Below are 26,183 nucleotides of genomic sequence, written 5' to 3'. Positions count from 1 at the left end.
AATCACGGACAACATTTGTGAGCGGTCTGCTTCTCGCACAACCGTTAAATAAATGCAGAGGAGAAAAAAATAAGTAAAACCAGAAAGTGTTTGCAGATCATAAACACGGATGACGCATGGAAACCGCACCGACGCAACGCAGACCTGTGCATGAAAAGGGACCGTTTTTTGTAGACTCCAATTGGACCCTCCCCTGTGAGATAGGCCTTACACCCGTTCAAATGCAGCCTAGGGCATTGTGTACGCGTGTGTTACAGATTTGTCTTGTTTGGAGCCACAATATGTCACCCATAGGCCGGGTTCACACGTAGAGGAAATACTGCAAATTCCGCAACATAATACAGTAGCAGCGGAGTGGATGAGATTTGCGCAAGTCTCATCCACAAGGTGCGTGAATGATAAACGGGGAAAAAAGCTCAGAAATTGACCTGCGTTGTGGTGTTTTTAATTCTCACTATCAGTTTATGTTGCGTAATCGCTGCTTTTTTGTTGCGGGTTTTACCCATTGAAATCGATGGGGAGGTAAAACCCGCAACAAATAGCAGATGTTGCCATTTTTGTGGCGGAAAATCTGGTTCCGCTGCAATAATCGCAACTCCGATTTTTTTTATTTTTTTTATAAAGTTCCATCACACGTGGTCATTTGCAGCAGAACTCAGTCCTGATCGATCTTACAATATGTCCCACATCTATCGGATTGAACCTTGGCGTTAGTCAGGTCTGGCCGGCCTTGGCTCCCGCAGATTTTTTGTCAGGCGGCTGGCGGTGATATGGTTAAGCATTGACCTCTCCACACTTGGCTCGTGCCTAACTCGTACCCGCACCTTCTGCTCCACTTGCTGCGCGCTGCTCCGGTATTCATAACAAAAACTTAATTTCTCTGGTTAGATGTTCAGCAATGGGGGGGGTGGGAGGGATCTACGACGCTGCCTAAATAGGGAACCACTTGGGAGCCGGACCCCATAAGTCTTCGTGTCTCGTCTCCGGTTGTGTGCGGGGGTCTCCTAATATAATCATGTCAAGTTCTTACATGTTCTATTGTTTCTTAGTTATGTGATAACCAATATGGCAGGCGTAGGGCTGCCACCCAGCTTTCCTAGGGTGCTGAATGTCCAATTTGGCTAATTATACAATATCATTAGGCAGGTTGGTATAAGTTGGGTCTCGGCAGCCGCTGTTTGAGCTTTGATGGTGGTCATACTAGTTTTTGCCTTGCTTTTCCAGAGTGCTGAATGGCGGACTTGCTAAGCAGAAAACGGCTTAAAATCCATTTGCGGCAGAAATCGGAGGCGGACCGGACCGTTGGATTTCATATGCGGATGGACAGCCGATCCGCACGAGCTTTATCCCTGTTACCTAAATGCACAAGTCCTCAGCACTTCTGTCCGAAATAAGTAGCATGATACGTATTTTTGTGGCAGTCGCGTGTAAATTTTCCATTGCATGAGCAGGGGGTTGCAGATTTGAGCACAGAATCTGTGCCAAAATCCGTGTCTAACAGCATGTGTGAATGGGGCCTAAACAAGCTTGGTGAGAGTTCTTGCGGGAGCACATGACAGGCAATCGTGGTTGTCACACAGCTTTCCCAAAACCAGATCATTTTAAGAAATGGCTAAATTGAATTTTTAATGCGTGACAGAAGAGAATGATGCAAGGAATTCTATTTCGGTGGGTTGTCCCATTTAGGATAGCCCCGGGCTATGGCTTATTAGAGGTTATGGGCGTCATAGAGGGGGATCTTCTGTTCGGGACCCCGTTATTAGCCAGCGTGGAGCAAGCGGCTGCCGCTCTGGAGGACTCTATGCATTACACGGTGGACTATTCATTGCCTCTGTACGTGACCGACGTGTCCGTCATATGGCGACGGATTGAGGGCGACGTTTATTTCAGGAGAGACTGGGAGGAACGTCTGAGATAATCACCAGGATCGAGGCCGCCTTTACTATTTCATGAGCTCGAAAGCGGCTCGTCCGCCTGTGTCTCGGCTGCAGACGTTTTATTTGTAATGAATTGTTAATCGCTGATTTTTGCTGCGTTACATGGGCAGAGGCATAAGAAAGACCTACACCCTGTAATACAGCACTGGGACTGCTCCAGGAGGCCTCGTACATTGCTGCCTTGTTTATGGTGTCTATATATAAATGGTAGGATGACAACATCATAAACACCCAGTAGCTCTGTTCATCCTGATCAGCCTGGTGCATGGATAGAATACCACATCTACAGGTGGAACTGATTTATTTGCCGTTTAGGGTGTTTGGAAAGATGAATGACAACCCTGTGGGCACAGAAATGGGGGCAGAAAGTGGTTGTCAAACAGCAGTGTAGGAGGCCAGACACTTATAGGGGGGGGTTATTGGCACGAAGAAGCTTTGGCCCTGTCCTACTCCATGCCAGCTGCAGTCACGGGGGGCAGCCGCATACAACGATGAAGGTGTGACTGTGTTAATCTTACACAACGGTGTATGGGTAGCAGGGGCAGTAATAGGAGAATGGCTTTGCTGCAAAAAATTGAACTGCACCTTTAAATTTGATCAGATTGTCTATCTATAGTATCTGGGCTACCAGGTACTTGACAGGTGAGATAAGGTGAGCGGCGACCACGTCCCGTGTGGTGTAGACGACCACGTTCTCTCCTGCACTGTAAATCTAGGAGCTCCGATCCCTTTATATATGTTCTATTGGGACGTAAGGAGTTAATAGAGGGGGGGTCACGTAGTCGGGAGCCTCCTCGTTTGGCTTGCATGGAGGCCTGTTCTGTGATCTGTGGATGTGAGCAGCTGGTCACGCTCTTTGATGTCCGTGTGCCCTTCTAGGACATATGGTCGAGGTTTGTCCTGACGGAGCCGCCCCTTATATTATACTGTATTCCTGCTGAATCTGGTGAGTCTCCTCTTTGTTGGCTGATGACACGGCTTCCAGCTCCAGGCGTGGCCGGCCTTCTGTTCATTCTGTCTGGGATGAGGCGACTATTGGCTCCATGCGGCGGCGGTCAGGAGGAGATAGCTGCGACATTACATCAGAGGAGGGATAGTGTGTCACACACGGTCAGCGTGGAAGCACAGGGCTGCAGCACTTCATTATTGCTTCATGCCTTTGTCTTATAGAAAATGTGACCTGGCTGCAGAGGAGGCTTTAGTGAGGGTCTCTGTCCTCATGACAACACTTCCTGCCTGTGCTTTGGTGTTGTCCAGATTTATTGTTTTGAAACGGTGTCATGTCAAATCGCTGTCCACTCTGTTACTGTTTAGGATGTGGATATTAATGGGTATTAATTTGGCGCATAATACTGGGGACCTTATAAGACAAGCCACGAGGTGGCGGAGGCCTGAGTTAGTATATCGTGAAATGTTCCAGCTTGATAAATTTAGTGCTAAATTGTGCCAGTTCTGCAACTTGCATTTCCCCTAAGCAGCCGTACAAATATAGAGTGGCTGCACAACTTCCTATTATACTTTTATTTTTATTTTTTTCCCCTTTAATTCTTCATCTCTTCTTGCTGTCAACTAATGTCGGCATTCATTCCTCTGATCTGGATGACGTTTCAGCACGTCGGTCCTGTCTCGGGAAACGAGCCCCGTGTCAGGCGGATGTTATCAGGACAGGTTTGCAACCACGTATATGTTCCCATTCACTGACCGCAAGCAGAGATCTTAACTTGTAAGAACACATGAAAGTCTATTAGAAAGCTGCAGAACTTTCCACCGCTTATTTACCATAGGTAAACCCGGAACCCAGCGCTATTGTCCTGTATACAGTAAAGCCGTATGTGCTGCAGTCTAGTAGTCAGCCCGGTCTAATCCTCTGTACAATTTGTCAGTTTTTTTTTTTTATAGGGTATTTAACGTCTCCTGTTCCACAACCCATAAAACTCTGCAGTGTCACCGGCAGGTATTTAGAGCTGCTACGATTATAGCGAGTTTTATTTTATTGGCGTATAAATGTTCCCTGTCAGGTGTGACTCCGGCTCCGTGCATGGGCACGTGGCAGCATTTCCTAACTCTTGACCGAATATTCAAGCAGCCACATTGTCCAGTTGTCATTTATCTAGACAAGGCTGGGGTATAATATCAGCACAGAGATTGGCTACTAGGGGGCGACACTTGACTTATTTATGGCCAATGCTTCCTTGCTTGACAGATTAAAGCGCCAAACACCACATCATCCCCCCCCCCCCCACTAATTCCATATAATTCTGTGACCTGCATGTTAAACTTGCAGAGTCTGCCACAAATTGCAGACAAATCTGTGGCAGAAATTCTCTATCCGTGTGTCTTGTACTGATCCTGAGTTACATCCTGTATTATACTGCAGAGCTGAACTCACTATTCTGTTGGAGGAGTCACTGTGTACATACATTACATTACTTATCCTATACTGATCCTGAGTTACATCCTGTATTATACTGCAGAGCTGCACTCACTATTCTGTTGGAGGAGTCACTGTGTACATACATTACATTACTTATCCTGTACTGATACTGAGTTACATCCTGTATTATACTCCAGAGCTGCACTCACTATTCTGCTGGTGGAGTCACTGTGTACATACATTACATTACTTATCCTGTACTGGTCCTGAGTTACATCCTGTATTATACTCCAGAGCTGCACTCACTATTCTGCTGGTGAAGTCACTGTGTACATACATTACATTACTTATCCTGTACTGATCCTGAGTTACATCCTGTATTATACTCCAGAGCTGCACTCACTATTCTGCTGGTGGAGTCACTGTGTACATACATTACATTACTTATCCTGTACTGATACTGAGTTATATCCTGTATTATACTCCAGAGCTGCACTCACTATTCTGCTGGTGGAGTCACTGTGTACATATATTACTGATCCTGAGGCCTTATTCACACGAACGTGTTATACGTCCGTGCTACGCGCGTGATTTTCACACGTGTCGCACGGACCTATGTAAGTGATTTTCACACAGCGTATGTGCGCTGCGTAAAACTCACGACATGTCCTGTACTTGCCCGTGTTTCGCGCAGCACGCACCCATTGAAGTCAATAAGTGAGTGCAAATCGAGCTCGGCAAACGGAAGCACTTCCAGGTGCTGGGTGTGATTCACGCAACAGTAGTAAAAAGAATGAATGAAAACCGAAAAGCACCTCCTGCTTTTCTGTTTGTAAACCTAAAAACAGTGTGTCATAATTATGCCGGCTGTGCGAAAATCACGCAGCCACGCACCATATGCTGATGCCACACGGACCTTATGCGTGCGCAAAACGCAGTGTTTTTTCGTGCGCAAAACGGATATGTTTGTGTGAATAAGGCCTGAGTAACATCTTGTATTATACTGCAGAGCTGAACTCCCTATTCTGCTTACTTCAGAGGGGAAATCTCCCAGCATTCTCTGCTCATTCAGTGTCTGCACCAAGCTTGCTGTGTGATTGGCATTCTGGGAAATGTCGTCTTTATGCCAGGGTCTGTAGTCATCTGATGTGGGGAAAACAAACTGCATTATAGGAGCTCAGCTGTGCTGTTAGGAGGATATCTGTCTAAAAGCTTGCTGACTCTTTTTTCAATAACCAGAATTGAGCACAGCTCTGGAGTATAATACAGGATGTAACTCCGGATCAGTACAGGATAAGTAATGTATGTACACAGTGACTCCACCAGCAGAATAGTGAGTGCAGCTCTGGAGTATAATACAGGATGTAACTCCGGATCAGTACAGGATAAGTAATGTATGTACACAGTGACTCCACCAGCAGAATAGTGAGTGCAGCTCTGGAGTATAATACAGGATGTAACTCCGGATCAGTACAGGATAAGTAATGTATGTACACAGTGACTCCACCAGCAGAATAGTGAGTGCAGCTCTGGAGTATAATACAGGATGTAACTCCGGATCAGTACAGGATAAGTAATGTATGTACACAGTGACTCCACCAGCAGAATAGTGAGTGCAGCTCTGGAGTATAATACAGGATGTAACTCAGGATCAGTACAGGATAAGTAATGTAATGTATGTACACAGTGACTCCACCAGCAGAATAGTGAGTGCAGCTCTGGAGTATAATACAGGATGTAACTCAGGATCAGTACAGGAGAAGTAATGTAATGTATGTACACAGTGACTCCACCAGCAGAATAGTGAGTGCAGCTCTGGAGTATAATACAGGATGTAACTCAGGATGAGTACAGGATAAGTAATGTAATGTATGTACACAGTGACTCCACCAGCAGAATAGTGAGTGCAGCTCTGGAGTATAATACAGGATATAACTCAGGATCAGTACAGGAGAAGTAATGTAATGTATGTACACAGTGACTCCACCAGCAGAATAGTGAGTGCAGCTCTGGAGTATAATACAGGATGTAACTCAGGATGAGTAATGTATGTACACAGTGACTCCACAAGCGAATAGTGAGTAATGTATGTTGTGGTATTGTTGGACTATTGACCTTGTTGTAATTCTCATGATGATCTTTGGCACATGGCAATCACTATGTAGCTGACGGCCTCGTGTCTGGTCACCTGTCATTAGATCGGCATGCTGTGAATTTATGAAAATTATTTTTGCTTTATAGCTCTAGTTCCTCGGCCTCCATGTTTTATAGGGAATCTAGCATAATTATTCTGCTGTTCAACTTCCAGCCTATTCTGTGCACTGAGCTCTGCTCACTCCACAATTTATTTAGTTATCTATGTTCTTTGTCATTGCCTTTTGGGTGGTGATTATCTGCTAGATAGCGCACACTCCAACCTAGCTCCATTGTCTATTGGTCAGACTGCTGGGATGTAGCTTCTCGTTACTTTACACTGCAGGTCTGCTCCATTAGGGCACAGCTTTGATCAGTGACTGCAGCTTCGCTGCATTGTCTATTGGTGTTTGAAATCTACTTCCCGTCTTATCAGAGGGTCAGGCTGCTGCTCTTTTTTTTCTCCATTCTTTATACTGCCTCACTACTCCGATTGACTGCTGTGTAGACCCACAAGTTCCGCAGAGTCAGTGAGTGTAGAGCAAGGACCGAAATTCTCTAAGGGTATGTTCACACGCAGAGCCAAAAACGTCTCAAAATACGGAGCTGCTCAAGAGAAAACAGCTCCTGATTTTCAGAAGTTTTTTTGTGCCACTTGCGATTTTCGCTGCGTTTTTTGTGGCCGTTTTTGGAGCTTTTCTCAATAGTATTTGAAAAACTGCTCCAAAAACGTCCCAAGAATTGTCCTGCGCTGCTTTTTTTTGCGTCCGTTTTTTTACGCGTAAAAAAAGCTGCGATAAAACGCTCAGTCAGAATGCCGTTTTCCCATTGAAATCAATGGGCAGATGTTTGGAGGCGTTCTCATTCCGAGTTTTCGGCCGTTTTCCCGGCGTTTACGGCCCGAAAAACGGCCGAAAATAGGCCGTGTGAACATACCCGAACAGGGAAGGAGCAGTAGTTTCCTGATCTTTTCCTCACTGCTGGTTTAGTAGCGTGGAGGTTAGAGTATGGCCGTTACTAATAGGGAGCCCCCAATTATATCCCCTCTTTGGCATAGCAGGGTGTTGTGGTAAAGAACAGCTCTCTGGAAGACCACCATGAAACGCTCAAAGGAGTTATCCAGCGCCACACTCATCCACAGGTTGTGTGTGGTATTGCAGCTTAGCCCCATTCACTCCATTGGGTTGTGTTACTTTAAATAGCTGGACTTATTACAATTGCTATGTGGAAACAGGTCTTCAGAATTTGGACACAGGATTTATATTGGGCGCTCCTCTCCATGGCGCACGCGTCGCAGAGTGATTATGTAACGACTCGGCAATGGGAAACAATTACTTGGGAGTTACCTGAACACCATCACCCGGAGTCTTGGCTCTCTTTGCCTCCGTGCCTTAAATTCTTCACATTGCATTATATTATTCTATACAGTGATCGTCTATAGTCGTGACACGGGTAGAAAAGTCCTAAAGAGGTGGGAGGATATTCAGCCTTTGCTTCTTCCCCTGGTCCGTGCTAGACGGCATTTGCACCTATACAGGGATATGCCGTCACTTGCAGATTGATAGGGGTCAGGCTGTTAGGGACCCCCCACGATTGCTTGAATGAAGCATCCGTGGCTATCCGTGGCCCATTCTGACATTTGCACTGCACAGCTTCATGGTGGACATGAACTGCAATCTTAATGGGACGGAGTTGCTGCACAAAAACAAACAAACTGGCAGTCCGAGCCCACGATGGCAGGAGGCGGCATAGTCCAGCGATTTGTCCTCGCCTGCTGGGACTGGAATATTTCTTTTAAGGGTGCCCGTACATGTGCCCCGTAGGTGGTCCCAGTGACTTTCCTAGAATTGTGTGAAGCCTAATGACCTGTTTCTTTAGTCCTATCTCTGCTGCTTTTGTATCGCATGCAGACCTGCCGTTCAGGATTCTGGGAAAGCTGGGTGACCACTCTAATATGTGTAATGGTGATTTATATTTATTTTCCTCAGAATAAGTATAATCTGTGAGTCTCTTGCGTTGCCTGAGGAGGTTCCTGAAAGGTTTGCGGCTGGGACGTTTCCTGCCCACGTTTAATGAAGCGCGACCGTTCTCAGCCGTGCAGGAGAGTAAATAGTGACAAGTTGTAGCACGGTCGTCGTCCTCTACCTGCCATTACTGGAAAGCTGCTGAGTGAGCCAGCCACGTCCCCGGCACTTCACACCTCCGGCCGTCAGCTGCTGTCCATGAGTCAGCGTTCTCCGCACCGCCGGGGGTTGTGTCCTGTCTTATTACATTATGTGACATAACACGAGGGGGGCTTATAGGCTGCAGCTGTCTTTACAGTAAAATTCCCTTAATCGGGCACCTGCTGGATTATCAAATATTCATAATATTGGATTGTCATAGAAGTGCGAAATTCTGTTAGATAAGTGCCGGATTATCAGACTTTCCGGATCAAAAATGTAGGATTAAAGCATTTTTACTGCTGTTTTATATCTTTGCGTTCTTTTCTTTCCCCTTTACTGATCCGTGGCAGTAGTGCTTTAAATATAAGCCTGTTTACATCTGCAGGGTTTGGTTTGCATAGTTTTTGTAGCGTTTGCGTGTTTGTTTTTGAAATGCCACTAAAAAGGGGCCAAATGAAAAGCTAGCCTGTTACCCAAAGCAACCAATCAGAGCTCAGCATTCGTTTAAGTATTGCCCGTACACGTAGCAGCCATGTGGAGGGTGAGGTGTGCCCCGGTCTTACTCCGAATTGCTGTGTTTTTTGCCCGTAAGGCTTGTACAGTTAGTAGGACATTGAACCACGTGCTTCACCTGTACAAGCCACGCAGCCAAAATCGGCAGCGCAATTTGCGGTAAGACCGTGTTTGCTTCTCACCCACGTGTACAGGCAAACTGCTCTGGAAAAAGCAAAGCTGCACTTTCCTTGCTATGGGCAATTTTCTGTAAGGCTTTATTCGCACTACGTTTGCGCTGTACGTTGGAGGTTTGCGTCGCAGGATTTCCTGATGTAAGTGAGCACAAATCACCTATAGGCGCTGATGTTAAAAAAAAAAAAAAACAGCACAGAGTGCACATTTTTGTTATTTTAAAGTAATGCCTCTGTATGGAGTAGTGTAGTCTACACTATTCCATACAGTAAAAAAAATAAAAATATGCACTGTGGACGCCCTTTAACCATCTGTCCGGTTAATGGGACCCTATGCATACGTTCAGCGCACCACCTGCCTCCAAAGAGGTATTAAGAGCTTCTGTCTCTCCCCCATGCTTTACACTGCTACTCTACTTGCTCAGATTGGCTACTGTGTATAGACACAAGCTTTGTGCTTGGAGAGCGGATTTCCGTTGCAACAAGAATAGAATAATCATAAACTACAAGCAACGGAGCCTCCTGGATGAAGATTTTTGTGTAACTGCGGCACTTGGACTCAGGGAAATGAGGCCTAAAAAGAAGCCCCCAACAATCCTCTTCATAGGCTTTTCCCGAGAAACTCTGCTCTGACCTGGGAATCCGGATCCACACCCCTAAAGATCTAGAAGGGACGGCTGCGGATTTCACCCTTTGCGGTACAAATTAGCAGAAAAATCTGCATTTAACACAAGATTTGCCTGTGATGGTACCCTACCTCCGCTTTCACGCCAGCATAACCGGAGTGCCCTTTTCCACCCGTATTACGGGTTCATCACACCGGAGCTCCTGCAGTTCATCCAAACCAGAGGACCATAGACTTTTATGGTGCTCTAACGCCGGCTCTCGTGAATAGCGGGAGGTCCAGGTGTCTGGAATACGGGCGCAAAAAAAGCATCCATATTACGCTTTGGTGGAAGCGGCTTAATGTTGTAACAAACCCATCATCTCTGTGCGAATAATTAATTTAGGATGGTTTTTCTCCGTTCACTGATGGCAAGCAGAGATCCTGAAAATGGTGAATGGAAATACAAAGTATCAAAAAGTTGCAAAACTTTTTACTCCACGATGATTGAGCTTTATTTACAAAGGACCGGCCGTTCGATCACCTGCACCGTGCAGCTGCTGTGCAGATTATTCTCCGTCATCCATCATGTCTGGGCTGATGTCACGTGTAGGTTATTTACACCCTCCCCTGTTATTCTGCTGTTCTGTGAAATTCCTTACATTTCTGTGCTGTGGGATGGACGGAGTGTGGGAAGGTGGAAAACCTGCTACGTATCCAGTCCCAACTCTTGTAATCGTGACAACCCATGTGCACTGCGTCCTAGTGATGATCCTGCCACTAGCCTGAAGGTGGGCATCTTATAGGGTGACCATGTGATGATGTCACTCACACCTTACTTAAAGGGATATTCCCATCACAGACATTTATCCACAAGGAAGCTATTAGGCAGCAAGTAAACGGTCAGTTCATTAAGCTGGAAGCAGAAAAATGGGCAAGTGTAAGGATCTGAGCGAGTGTGACCAGGGACAAATTGTGATGACAGAGATTCTCCAAAACTGCCGATCTTGTGAGGTGTTCCCGGTACCGCTAAAAAGTGCCGAAAGTACCTACAATGGTCACGTGATCATCAGAACTGGAGCAATGGAAGAAGGCGTCTGGTCTGATGAATCATGTGGACGGCCGGTGCGTCACTTATCTAGGGAAGAGATGGCAGCAGGATGCATTATGGGAAGACAAGCCGGCGGGGGCAGTGTGGTGATCTGGGAAACCTTGAGTCCTGACATTCATGTGGATGTGACACGTACCACCGACCTAAACATTGCTGCAGACCCCCCCCCCCCCCCATCATTGCAGCGGCTTGCCCTAATGGCAGTGCCCCCTGTCTGCAGGACAACACCCGCCCCCTGTCTGCAGGACAACACCCGCCCCCTGTCTGCAGGACAACACCCGCCCCCTGTCTGCAGGACAACACCCGCCCCCTGTCTGCAGGACAACACCCGCCCCCTGTCTGCAGGACAACACCCGCCCCCTGTCTGCAGGACAACACCCGCCCCCTGTCTGCAGGACAACACCCGCCCCCTGTCTGCAGGACAACACCCGCCCCCTGTCTGCAGGACAACACCCGCCCCCTGTCTGCAGGACAACACCCGCCCCCTGTCTGCAGGACAACACCCGCCCCCTGTCCACCACACTGCAGACATTGTCCAGGAATGATGAGGAACATAAAGACTTCAAGTTGTCGTTTCCAAAATCACCCGATCTCAATCCGATCGATCTGTGGGATGTGCTGGAGAATCGTCTGATCTCCGGAGGCCGCACCGCACAACTTACAGGATCTGCTGCCAACGTCTTGTGCCAGAGACCACCGGAACCTGCAGACGTCTCGTGGGGTCCATGGCCGGTCAGATGTGGGGGGCAGGAGGGCGACTACACAATATTAGGCCGGTGGTTGTAATGTTATGGCTGATCGGTGCTCTGATAAGTAAATTGTCGCCCCTGCTGTGAGGTCAGTGACTGGTTTCCTCTCATGTGACTGACGTGTTTTGATATCCGGGATCGTGTAGGTTTTATATTGAGGGAAACGTTGCGCTGGGTAGTGGGGCTGATGAGACGTTCCTGCTCTGCCCGCTGGATGAAGTCACTGGGATTGTGCAATGCTGAAACTATTTCTCAAACAAAAGGCGTCTGACTGCGGAGTCTTTGGCCGCTCAGTAAGTGACTGCTGAGGAGAGAGACGGCTTCTGTTATTTAAAATGCTACTTCATCAATACTATGGAAACCGTCTGTGCAAATGTCACTCGCTGGTCAGCCCGAGGGATGCAGCGGCCGCCTTCAGGCCACAGCTTCCATATACCAAGTCTGCAAGCCCGTTACTTCATACTCTTCTTCCGTTTTATTTTTTTTAACAAATATAACATTGTTTAAAGGAGCACTCCGGACCGATTCTTGGTCTAGTAATGTTATATACATAGAAATTTACTTTAAACCGTCACTGCATAATCCAGAAATACTTATGGTCTTGCACAGACCTGCATTATCTATATGGACTTTTCTATTTATTATATTACATGTGTATCTAGGAAATGCTGGGTGACCACCAATGTGGCCGCTGCAGCACCTCTTGCAAGGGTTGTCACTCATATCTGCATTTTTATGGTTTAATTGGAGTGTAAAACCCCTGAATAAGTGAGCATCCATACCTTTTGTATTAAAGGGATCGTCTAGTTTCGAAAACTTTTTGTCCACCCTACTAGGGAATTGTGAGTTAATAGTGGGGGGGGGGGTCTTCAGAGTGGAGAGCGGTTACATTGGTCTTCTTTCTCTGGAGGACCTGTCCTGTATTACACAGACCGCACATTGATATGAATGGACACTGTAATTCTTCATTTCCCCTGTGGAGGTGCTGCAGGGAGATTGAACCTTCACTGACTAGTAGCTAATCACTGGGAGTCCCAGCAGGGGGGGGGGGGGGAGAAATCTTGTGATCTACCTATTGTCAAGGGGCCCTTCTAATAAGTAGGGGTTGTACATAGCGGAGACCCCCTTTGTCGTCATACAGGTTGTTAAACTTATGTTTTTCTTGCTAAAAATTGGGAGCGGACCCTATTAGAAGAAAGCAGAAAATTCCTCCTGTGGGAAAGTCTTTCCTCTGATGGGATCCGCTCCTGTCTTTGGGAGGTAAACCATACGCATAGTTGACCTTTTATAACGGAGGTGGAAACGGCTGATGAGGGTTTTAAGGACTCCAGGATTTCTGTAGGGCTCTTGCACATGACCGTGTATCCCGGCCGAGTCCCATCCGTGGAAAGATGGGACATGTTCTATATTTCCATGGATCTAAGAGTCATTTTCACGGACTCTGTTCACCCACTGTCAATGGGTCCGTTAAAAACGGTCCTAGTGGCACTTGGTCGTGTGCAAGAGTCCATAAGTTGCTCTGTTTATCAGTGATGGAAATAAGTTGTGTGATCGCTATATTCTGTATGCAGCCGCCTAACCGATGTCTCTTTACATTGCAGGAAACCTGTAAGCGGGTGAGCACAAGGACGCCAGCAGATAAGGTAGCGTATATACCAGCATGTGATCCGTTCTGTAAGGCCCCCACACCCGACTAAATATCTGTACACCAGGGGTGCGCCACGTTGCCCGACTGTACCCCTCCCAAATGCCCCAATAAAACTTAAGAGGAATTTCCATCTGGGACCTCTTCTGCACATTATCTGTATATGTCTTATTTCTCTGACAGGTGGGGGTTTACTATTGGGACACCTTTCAGAACCAGCCCAGAGTTTTGCAGCTCTCATAAAAGACACTAGAGAGCAGCGTGCATACGTGACCTCCTTATCTCCGCCGCTCTGTAGTGCAGAGCCAGGGATATGCCATAAATACCCCTTTAAAAGATGTTTTACCCAGACTACAGCTCTGCGTAAAACTGATGGCTGGTGCAAAATCTGAGGGGTGGTGCATGACCCGTAGACTCAAAGAACCAAAGACTCCCCGTCGTGCGCTGGCCCCCTCAGGCATTCTCCTTTTAAGGCCTTGTTCACACGCCGCTAAAACAAAGACCTATAGCTTTTGCAAAGCACTTTTTAAAGTACAAGTGTTTTTCGCTGTGTTTTGGGCGCGTAATTAGGACTCCCATTGACTATGGGAATTGGGCACAATTTATGCGTCGAGACTTGACCCGACACTTGTTTTTTTACACCACGCGTTTTTACACACTAGCTTAAAAGAAACACGTATGCACTAAAATGCGTTTTCCCATTGAGGTCAATGGGAAGCTTAAAGCAAGCGTTTTTGCTGTGACTAAAACGTGGCAAAGACGCGTCGAATACGTGTGTGAACAAGGCCTTATAACTGATCAATTTTGCATGGATTGCTCCTTTAAGTCGTGCAAAATAGATCTCATACGACCATGTTTCCGTTCTCGTGGTTGGCGTCTGCAGCTTGTGCTGTAGACCGTCAATTTTTTGTGATTAGAGGGGTGTTCCCATCATATAATGTGACCTATGGCTGGGATATACCATAGTTTTTATCGGTGGGCGTCTGACCGCTGCAACCCCGGCATATCCAGAGAATGAAGGGACACTGGTCTGTTTTACTTTTCCCGCTGTTCAGGGAATCGCAACGCGGTCCATTCAAAAATATAGGCCAAAATTTAGGATTAGTAGAAAATAAATGTCATGTGACTTACATAGAATAATGTATGACATGATGGGAGGTGGACAGCCCCTTTAAGCGCTCGGTCTGGGTACTCGCGGCTGTTACCTGTGCTCTGCTCCGCTCGTTGCTTCTGACCCGCACACACAATACTCGTCTCTGACTCACGCTCTGGCTGCCGGCCATAATCTGCATGACAAACCATTTTAGGAAGCCGGGCTTTCCTTTTTAGAAGCGTTTTTGCTTTTTTATTTAGCAGGAAATGGGTTTGACTCCGTTGTCGGGGAGGTTGCATTAAGGTCGTGTCTGTTCTAGAGAATGTGTGAAAGTGGATATTCAAGTTTAAGGGCTCGTCCAGTCTTGTGTGTATGTAGATATGTATATATAAGATCTCTGCTTACGGTCAGTGGATGGTTGTACACGCGTCCTGCTTTTAGCTGCTTGTGTATTTGTAGGACCTTGTGGCGGCAGCAGCTGCTCCATATGTTCTGTGTCTGACGTGACTCCTGGATCCTCTGGCTGAGCGCAGGGTTTTCAGTCGTGATCGTGTGCTTCTCGCCCCGGCCTCCTTTTATTTACGTCCTTGTTTTTGCCAGGACGGGCTTGATGTGTCATTGTTGGCCCCGGGTCCTCCGATGAAGCTTGGGAGTGGTTGTAGCTCCTCACACTCCAGAAGCTGCAGATTCGTCTGTCTGTTGCGGTTTTACTTCCTTTTGTATGTATGTGATGTTTTTGTGTCCGCGTCCACGCAACCCTGACTTCCTGCTGATTCATTACTATGTCTCCTCCAAACTGGTCCCTGTTACATTACTACACAAAAGACTCTGCTACTGTAGGGATCATCCAGCTTAATCGTTGTCAAATGAGACGTTCTGCAACTTTTTTTCTTTACTTTGTTTGAATTCTCACTATTTTTAAGATCTCTGCTTGCTGTCTGGGTGCTGTTGAACTAGCGGGGAGCACTGCTGTTACTCCTGGGTAAATTGGATGCCTCCTGATAACTGAGGAAGTGCAGGGGAGTGTGGAACACAAATACGATTACTGTGATGGGAAGAGGGGGTGCAGTCAAGGATGTTGGGGAACCCACTGGAATTACTAAGGGGGTCTATTCTGGCCACTGGGGAAAAGGGTCAAGTGACCTGTAGGGCCAGACTCCAACATCCCCGGTTGTAGCAGATTTGTTGTACTTTTTTGTTATTTTTTGCTAACTGATCCTCTTTTGGGCAGTGTTGATCTGGCACTACAGTGTGTCGTTGATTGCTTCTTGGCTAGGCCAGGCCTGACTTAAAGGGAACCTGTCACCAGCATTTCACCTATTGAGCTTTACTTATCCCTCACTGGCCACTGCTGTCAAAAGTTCATTACCGTTATCCCCTCTCCTAAACTTCTCCAACTGTAAATAACGGTCTGCAAACATTTTGCGCCTTTTATCGTAATAATCCGGTGTTCCTTTGTGCGCACACCCCAGAAGAGGACATCAATGCACAAACGTGGGATTTTTTGCGCTGGGGGAAGGCGAGGAGCTGTCAATCAAAAGTAAGGAGGCGGGGTAAACTCGGAAAGGCTTGAGGAATGAAGATATGACTCTTTTCTGCTCATTAGCATACGGTGTGGGAACACTAAAAACTGAATACTAAAGCCACAGAGCCGACTAAGGCTATGTTCACACGGAGTATTTTGGGGGAGGAATATCTGCCTCAAAGCTCCAAACGGAATTTTGAGGCAGATATTCCTCCCCCAAAATACTCCGTGTGAATAGCAATGATCGCGCCGTTTTTCGCCCGCGGCCATTGAGCGCCGCGGGCAGAAAACACGCTTTCTCCTGCCTCCCATTGAAGTCAATGGGAGGTCGGAGGCGGAAGCGCCCGAAGATAGGGCATGTCGCTTCTTTTTCCCGCGAGGCAGTTTTACTGCTCGCGGGAAAAAGACGCCGACGCCTCCCATTGAAATCAATGGGAGGCGTTCTCGGGCCGTTTCTGCCGAGTTTTGCGACGCGGTTTCCGCGTCAAAAAACTCGGCAAAAGACCCCGTGTGAACATAGCCTAAGAAAACAATTATAGGTGATATAGAAATGAATTTTCACCGACTACCACCAGGTATTGCTGGTTTAATAGGTGAAATGATGATGACAGGTTCCCTTTAAAGAGACTGTCACCACATTATAAGTGGCCTGTCTTGTACATGATGTGATTGGCGCTGTCATGTAGATGACAGCTGTGTTTTTTATTTTATTTAGAAAAACTATCATTTTTGACGGAGTTATGACTTATATTAGCTTTATGCTAATGAGTTTCTCAATGGACAACTGGGCGTATTTTACTTTTTGGCCAAATGGGCGTTGTGGAGAGAAGTGTATGACGCTGACCAATCAGTGACCAATCGGCGTCATACACTCCTCTCCATTCATTTACACTGCACTAGCGATATAGCTATATTGCTATGTTCAGCCACATAAACGCACTATAACGTTACTGGAGTGTCCTGACAGTGAATATACATCACCTCCAGCCAGGACGTGACGTGTATTCAGAATCCTGACACTTCACTAATATAATCCCGACACTACAGCACAGCAAGCGTAATCTCGTTTTAAATGAGTTTACAGCGTAATCTCGCAAGATTACACTTGCTGTGCTGTAGTGTCGGGATTATATTAGTGAAGTGTCAGGATTCTGAATACACGTCACGTCCTGGCTGGAGGTAATGTATATTCATTGCCAGGACACTCCAGTAATGTTATAGTGTGTTTATGTGGCTGCACATAGTGATCTAATTATATCGCTATGTGCTGTATAAATGAATGGAGAGGAGTGTATGACGCTGATTGGTCACTGATTGGTCCGCGTCATACACTCCTCTGTACAACGCCCACTTGGTAATATAGTAAAACACGCCCAGTTGTCCATTGAGAAAGTCATTAGCATAAAGCTAATATAGGTCATAACTCCGTCAAAAATGATCGTTTTTCTAACAAAAAACACTGCTGTGATCTACATGACAGCGCCGATCACATCATGTACAAGAGAGGCCACTTATAATGTGGTGACAGAGACTCTTTAAGGGGGTTTTACACAGGACGATTATCGGGCTCATATAATGTTCTTTGCCGATAATTACCCTGTGTAAACAGGGGAATGATCAGCAGATGACCGAGCAAACGCTGGGTCATCTGCTGGTCGTATCGTTTAAAAAAAAAAGTGAAATGTTATCGTTGTCGGCAGCGCATCTTGGTGTAAACGCGCTGCCGACCTAATGAAGGGACGAGAAATCGGAGCAACGCATCTATAGCTCCGTGTGACCGGAGCAAATCAGCGGCGATCAACGATGTCTTGTTGATCGGCGCTCGCTTTATTGGCCGGTGTAATATGGTCTTTAGGCTCTGTTCATGTAGGTGTCGTTCTTTTTATAACGGAAGCCACGACGCAGTGCCAGATCTGTCGTTGCAACTGATACCACTGGCACTGGACCCGATGGGGTCCATCAGGGTTCGGTTGTGGTGTCTGTCGTTTAGACAGCGGGACTAGCGCTGCATGCAGCAGTATTTTGCGCGTCAAGTCTTATGGAATTGGCAACGGGGCCCTCCAACGTGTGCGTTTTGCTGATGTTGATATCAGATTAATTACACTTTTATCAAGTTGCAGAACATTTCATTATAAATTAAACTTTACAGAAGGACAGAAAACACTATTTAGAATTTACGAATATTGCAAAAAGTTTTTACATTCAGAGCAGTATTCACAATTCTGCTGGCTGCATTTGGAAACAGAAAGCCATTAATCTGCACATGTAGTGCCAATATTTGAGCATTCTCTTACCATCCCCGGAGCTCAAATCTTGCATTGCACATGCGTAACACAGAACCAGTGGAATTGTGTATGCAGCTCTGGAGGTGGCTGGAGTATATGACGGTGTAACTCATCTAGTCTTCTAATTGGAGAAGGGCTTTAAGCGGTCTCTGCTCAGAGGTTATACAATGTCTCACCTGTCTAATTCTGGGGTTCAGCGCTCTAATCCGAGAGGTATGAGCCGTGCACCTCCCTTTTCTGGAAACATGATTTTACCTGGCTTTGCGTTACTCTTTCAGCGCCTCTGTTCCGGCTTTAGCTGGTGCCGTTTATTACACGTTGAACCTGTAGCTCCATCCTCCAGGTAGTGAATAGATTACACATTCATCCGATCTGTAAATGAAATCCTCTCCGTCGTCTTCCTGTCGCTGTTCTTCTGGTTGGATCTGTTTCTGAGGCTGCTGTAGTGGAGGCCATATTTGTAGTTGCCCATGTTTCCCTGTAACTTCTATAGGCAAGAAGCTGAATGGTTTGTACCCTCATTTATTAAGGCGGCTTTCAAACGAGTCTGATGAACTGTGGGATGTCCGGGTGTGTCTATATTATGGACGCAAAAATGCACCTGTATTATGCTTCTCTGAAAGCGGCCTGAAGGGGATTTCTAATATCGATGGCATATTAATTAGATGTGCTCTATGAATATCTCACACAATACAAGCAGTGCTGTCAGTGTGTAAGGACACATATCATTGATAAGGGGTGATGGTAACACCAAGTGGTCAATTTACATTACCAGGAGGAATAACAGAGGAATGGAACAACGCAATCCTAAGAAAAGATGCTCCGGAATTATTTTATTTGGAATACAAGTATTTATTTAGACATGCATCCTCTATACGACACCACACAGGAGAGCTGACCGCTCCTCTATACTACACCACACGGGAGAGCTGACCGCTCCTCTATACTACACCACACAGGAGAGCTGACCGCTCCTCTATACTACACCACACAGGAGAGCTGACGGCTCCTCTATACTACACCACACGCGAGAGCTGACCGCTCCTCTATACTACACCACACGGGAGAGCTGACCGCTCCTCTATACTACACCACACGGGAGAGCTGACCGCTCCTCTATACTACACCACACGGGAGAGCTGACCGCTCCTCTATACTACACCACATGGGAGAGCTGACCGCTCCTCTATACTACACCACATGGGAGAGCTGACCGCTCCTCTATACTACACCACACGGGAGAGCTGACGGCTCCTATATACTACACCACACGGGAGAGCTGACGGCTCCTCTATACTACACCACACGGGAGAGCTGACGGCTCCTCTATACTACACCACACGGGAGAGCTGACGGCTCCTCTATACTACACCACACGGGAGAGCTGACGGCTCCTCTATACTACACCACACGGGAGAGCTGACGGCTCCTCTATACTACACCACACGGGAGAGCTGACGGCTCCTCTATACTACACCACACGGGAGAGCTGACCGCTCCTCTATACTACACCACACGGGAGAGCTGACCGCTCCTCTATACTACACCACACGGGAGAGCTGACCGCTCCTCTATACTACACCACATGGGAGAGCTGACCGCTCCTCTATACTACACCACATGGGAGAGCTGACCGCTCCTCTATACTACACCACACGGGAGAGCTGACGGCTCCTATATACTACACCACACGGGAGAGCTGACGGCTCCTCTATACTACACCACACGGGAGAGCTGACGGCTCCTCTATACTACACCACACGGGAGAGCTGACGGCTCCTCTATACTACACCACACGGGAGAGCTGACGGCTCCTCTATACTACACCACACGGGAGAGCTGACGGCTCCTCTATACTACACCACACGGGAGAGCTGACGGCTCCTCTATACTACACCACACGGGAGAGCTGACGGCTCCTCTATACTACACCACACGGGAGAGCTGACGGCTCCTCTATACTACACCACACGGGAGAGCTGACGGCTCCTCTATACTACACCACACGGGAGAGCTGACGGCTCCTCTATACTACACCACACGGGAGAGCTGACGGCTCCTCTATACTACACCACACGGGAGAGCTGACGGCTCCTCTATACTACACCACACGGGAGAGCTGACGGCTCCTCTATACTACACCACACGGGAGAGCTGACGGCTCCTCTATACTACACCACACAGGAGAGCTGACGGCTCCTCTATACTACACCACACAGGAGAGCTGACGGCTCCTCTATACTACACCGCACAGGAGAGCTGACGGCTCCTCTATACTACACCGCACAGGAGAGCTGACGGCTCCTCTATACTACACCGCACAGGAGAGCTGACGGCTCCTCTATACTACACCGCACAGGAGAGCTGACGGCTCCTCTATACTACACCGCACAGGAGAGCTGACGGCTCCTCTATACTACACCGCACAGGAGAGCTGACGGCTCCTCTATACTACACCGCACAGGAGAGCTGACGGCTCCTCTATACTACACCGCACAGGAGAGCTGACGGCTCCTCTATACTACACCGCACAGGAGAGCTGACGGCTCCTCTATACTACACCGCACAGGAGAGCTGACGGCTCCTCTATACTACACCGCACAGGAGAGCTGACGGCTCCTCTATACTACACCGCACAGGAGAGCTGACGGCTCCTCTATACTACACCGCACAGGAGAGCTGACGGCTCCTCTATACTACACCGCACAGGAGAGCTGACGGCTCCTATACTACACCGCACAGGAGAGCTGACGGCTCCTCTATACTACACCGCACAGGAGAGCTGACGGCTCCTCTATACTACACCGCACAGGAGAGCTGACGGCTCCTCTATACTACACCGCACAGGAGAGCTGACGGCTCCTCTATACTACACCGCACAGGAGAGCTGACGGCTCCTCTATACTACACCGCACAGGAGAGCTGACGGCTCCTCTATACTACACCGCACAGGAGAGCTGACGGCTCCTCTATACTACACCGCACAGGAGAGCTGACGGCTCCTCTATACTACACCGCACAGGAGAGCTGACGGCTCCTCTATACTACACCGCACAGGAGAGCTGACGGCTCCTCTATACTACACCGCACAGGAGAGCTGACGGCTCCTCTATACTACACCGCACAGGAGAGCTGACGGCTCCTCTATACTACACCGCACAGGAGAGCTGACGGCTCCTCTATACTACACCGCACAGGAGAGCTGACGGCTCCTCTATACTACCCCGCGCAGGAGAGCTGACGGCTCCTCTATACTACACCACACAGGAGAGCTGACGGCTCCTCTATACTACACCACACAGGAGAGCTGACAGATCCCTGGCGGGCGCTATTCTATGTTTAGCATCCAACTAGAGAGCTTTTTTTGGGGAGAGTATTGAGGAAAGCCAGTTATTGGCATAGAGCAGCTTATTGACGGGTGGTAGCAGGTGGCAATGCTCCCTAAAAATTTCTTATTTTGAAGTTTTCTCTAGTTGCGGGCTTAGATATTCTCTGGTGCTGCTTAGCTGCTATTTTTCCTCCCAGTGTCGGTTACTTATTTACTTTTATTTTAATAGGGCACAGCTATGATCTATGACTCCAGCTTAGCTGCATTGTCTATTGAGCGTCTGAATTATACCTCCTGCCTCATTAGGTTGTTGCTCCATCTCTCCTCTATACTTTGCACTGCAGCTTTGCTTGTCCCGTGGAAGTCCATGCATAGTGCAGGACACGCTGTATGATCTAGGAGAGGTTTGAGTGTATCAGTTGTGTGCGCAGCAGGTCATTGACCGAATATGTGTAGGAAATGGCTAGATTAGGGTTGCAGGTGCTGCCCCCAGCCCCCTCCCTTTCTTCATTCTTATACTAGTGCCCGGTTTGTGGCAGTCATAAATTGCAGATGTTTTGTGACTGTGAGGAAGCCGCCGTACAATGGCTGGTAAGGTTTATACTCTCCACCTTTTTGTTCCATTTCCTTCTGAGACATTGATTACCGGGGTACAGAGACTCCACATTGTAATGCCAGGCAGGGCTGCTCTCTGCTGCCACCTAGAGTTCAGTTTCCTGCACGGTCTCAATCACCGACTTCCTTGTATAAACGTCGGATGTCGCACTGATCCTGAATATCAGAGCGGAGTTTCATTTATCACAATTCCATGCCCTGCATCGTGCAATATTCCTGTACTTCTGTTCATCCTGCGCTGCCTGGTTCATGAGTAGAATGCCCGTAATAATAATTGCACTGGAGATGTGACCATAAAGTAGAGATTATGGGGACAGGGAGGTTTCTACACTTCCTGCCACTAATCCTATTGAAGAAAACGGCAGTCGGCCCAAATGGCTGATAACAGGGAGCAATAGACTGTATTCGCTGGCTCCGCAAACGAAGAGATGGTAAATTGCAGGCGCGGTCTCCTGTATAAAATAAAGTTTCTTGGAGGATGTGGATCTACATTCTCTTCAGTTCTCATTAGCACTCGATCGTGTCCCCTCGGCTGCGGCGTACCAGCTGTTCTGTAGGATGGGGCCGAAAGTCTGCCTGTTTTTGTAACCGCTTGTCTTTAAAATTTTCTTCCCGTAATCCCCTCTAAGAAGATTAACAGAAAATTATTTTGGAGTCTGTGGAAAGCGAGGCAATGCTGGAGGTAAAATAACGTGTGGCCGATCATTTCATGCCGCAGTCCGTCCGCCGAGGAGCCGCCGCTTGTGTGAGCCTTTTGGTGCCAAATGTTTGTCCTGGTCTTTAGTGGTCAGCAGCCACTTCCTGGGACTTGTAGTTTCCCAATAGCCACAGAGCCATAGGTATCAAATCACTGATCCATTATAACAAGAATAGGCTTCCTCTGCTTGTTGTCAGTATATGGGAGCGTTTTTCTTTAGAACAAGAGGCTGAAAACCCTCCTCCTAATCAAATACTTCTCACAGCTGAAGGTTTGTTACAATGGAGGAGATTTATCAAAACTAGTGCAGAGGGAAACTGGAGTATTTCCCCATTGAAACGAATCGGGCCGCTGCTTTCGTTGTCTTTAAAAAAAAAAAAAAGAAGTGGAACCTGATTGGTTGCGATAGGCAATTACATCACTTTTCCTTTGCTCCAGTTTTGATAAGTATCCAGTCTGGACAATGCTCTGTGAGCTCGACGACAAAGCAGCACAAATCTGCGTTCTGTCCAGACATTTTACCTGCACTGATACAAGGAACGCAAAGTGAGATCTGCAGCGAAATCTGCGTCCAAACAATTCACCACGTCTGAACTTAGCCTTAAATTTAGACCGGGTAAAACTAGACCAGACCGAAACTACGCCAAAAGAATGGTTATAATTGTAATTCTTGTTCGTTAACAGCAAGCAGAGATCTTGAAAATGGTGATAAATTGAAATAATATATATTATGAAGTCGTAGAGCGCTTTCCATATGACGTGATGTTAGTTGAGGTGTTGGTCCTATTGTCTGTGCGGTGTCATTGTCTCGTGTGTGATGTCATAGATTTCCCCCGGGCGCCACCGTAGCTCTTGTGTCTGTCACTTCTTGCTGTTTGTCAGGATTGACCCCTGCAGCCGTCTTGAGGTTACATTTATAGCGGTTTTGATGAGCTTGTCACAATCTCTTCGGGATTATTGTGGACGGCCTGTGTATTACCGGGACTCTTCACCGCATCTGCCGCATCCCATGGATTTATATCTAATATGTGTCAGCGCCACTTAATCCGTGCCGAGAAGATAGCATTTTATGGCGACGTTAACTGCGAAGTCTTCAATATGTATTCTTATTTTCATCCTTTTTAATTTCCTCTTAACCCTTTCGCTGCCGCGACCGTTTTTCACACTTTTGACATGACCTAAATTCTAAAATAAAATCTCATTACACCTCTCTACACACATTTTGTGAAAGACCGGTCAACGCTCCTGACCTGTCTATTATAGTAATTACTTGTATTCTCCATAACATAACCATTCTGGAGCATCTTTTCTTAGAACTGTGTTGTACCTTTTCCTCTGTTACTCCTCTTAGAAATGTAGGAATTAATTGACATCTGGGTGTTACTATTCCTCTTGTCAATAGGACGCGTCCCTACATAATCAGACTCTCAGCTCTGATTGGACAGTGTCAGTCTGTGTAGGGACACACCTCAAATTGGTAAAACCCTGTTGTCAATTTAGTCGTAAGTTTCTAGGAGGAATAACAGAGGAACATACAATGTAGAGTTGTAAGAAAAAAAAAAATCTAAAATGCAGCTTTGCAATAGGTCTTGGTTAAAAGTAATCGATCATTTTATTTCTACAGCTTCTAATCTCTTTGATGAAGAACAAGAATAATAACGACCGTATATCACAAACTTTTCCTCAATTGTTCCTGTCATTTTTCCAGACCCTGAAGTAGAAAATGGCAGACCTGGAACTTGGGGATGCCCTGACTGATGCCCCACCACAGATTGAATCCGAGATCAAACGGGATTTCATCAGCTCGCTGGAGGCGGAGCCTTATGATGATGTCATTGGGGAGAAATGTGACAAAACGGACTACATTCCACTGTTAGATGATGATGAAGCCAAAGGATCTGTCACCAAACACTCTGATGGTAAATTGTAATATAACTTCTGTATTTGTGTGATGCATAGACAGCTACTGTATATTATAATATTAATATTATAGAGGGTATAATGACCAACTGCAGACTTATGAAAATGACATTTGAAAACCAATCAACGCAGTTTTACAATGTGATATAATCTACATAAAAGAGTAACTGTAAATACATTACTTCTCCTGTACTGATCCTGAGTTGCATCCTGTATTATACTCCAGAGCTGCACTCACTATTCTGCTGGTGGAGTCACTGTGTACATACATTACATTACTTATCCTGCACTGATCCTGAGTTATATCATGTATTATACTCCAGAGCTGCACTCACTATTGTGCTGATGCAGTCTTTGTGAGGATATAAATCAGGATTAGTACAGAATAAGTAATGTTATGTATGTACACAGTGACTCCACTAGCAGAATAGTGAGTGCAGCTCTGGAGTAGAATACAGGCTGTAACTCAGGATCAGTACAGGATAATTAATGTAATGTATGTACACGTTGACTCCACCAGCAGAATAGTGAGTGCAGCTCTGGAGTAGAATACAGGCTGTAACTCAGGATCAGTACAGGATAAGTAATGTAATGTATGTACACGGTGACTCCACCAGCAGAATAGTGAGTGCAGCTCTGGAGTAGAATACAGGCTGTAACTCAGGATCAGTACAGGATAAGTAATGTAATGTATGTACACAGTGACTCCACCAGCAGAATAGTGAGTGCAGCTCTGGAGTATAATACAAGATATAACTCAGGATCAGTACAGGATAAGTAATGTAATGTATGTACACAGTGACTCCACCAGCAGAATAGTGAGTGCAGCTCTGGAGTATAATACACGATGTAACTCAGGATCAGTACAGGATAAGTAATGTAATATATGTACACAGTGACTCCACCAGCAGAATAGTGAGTGCAGCTCTGGAGTATAATACAGGATGTAACTCGGGATCAGTACAGGAATAAGTAATGTATGTACACAGTGACTCCACCAGCAGAATAGTGAGTGCAGCTCTGGAGTATAATACAGGATGTAACTCAGGATCAGTACAGGATAAGTAATTTAATGTATGTACACAGTGACTCCACCAGCAGAATAGTGAGTGCAGCTCTGGAGTATAATACAGGATGTAACTCCGGATCAGTACAGGATAAGTAATGTAATGTATGTACACAGTGACTCTACCAGCAGAATAGTGAGTGCAGCTCTGGAGTATAATACAGGATGTAACTCACGATCAGTACAGGATAAGTAATGTAATGTATGTACACCGTGACTCCACCAGCTGAATAGTGAGTGCAGCTCTGGA

The 26,183-nt window shown here is 46.7% G+C and overlaps 1 protein-coding gene across 14 annotated transcripts in view; it reads left to right on the top strand.

Moving 5' to 3' along the window:
- The first annotated feature begins 2,738 nt into the window (after positions 1 to 2,738).
- MAP4 (microtubule associated protein 4) overlaps positions 2,739 to 26,183 on the top strand; it is a 98,789-nt gene continuing 75,344 nt past the window's right edge. For 8 of the 14 annotated variants that reach the window (XM_075827848.1, XM_075827840.1, XM_075827841.1 and 5 more), the window contains exons 1-3: positions 2,739 to 2,883; positions 13,361 to 13,402; positions 24,656 to 24,866. In XM_075827848.1, coding sequence (XP_075683963.1) covers positions 24,671 to 24,866 — 196 coding nt within the window. In that variant the 5' untranslated portion in view covers positions 2,739 to 2,883; positions 13,361 to 13,402; positions 24,656 to 24,670. The remainder of the gene's footprint in view (positions 2,884 to 13,360; positions 13,403 to 24,655; positions 24,867 to 26,183) is intronic. The other 6 variants (XM_075827850.1, XM_075827849.1, XM_075827847.1 and 3 more) reach the window with 1 other exon arrangement.

The sequence above is a fragment of the Rhinoderma darwinii genome, chromosome 5 (genome assembly GCF_050947455.1).
Source record: "Rhinoderma darwinii isolate aRhiDar2 chromosome 5, aRhiDar2.hap1, whole genome shotgun sequence".
Classification (NCBI taxonomy): Eukaryota; Metazoa; Chordata; class Amphibia; order Anura; family Rhinodermatidae; genus Rhinoderma; species Rhinoderma darwinii.
The sequence above is the reverse complement of the archived record's forward strand: the minus strand, read 5'-3'. Positions and strand labels throughout refer to the sequence as shown.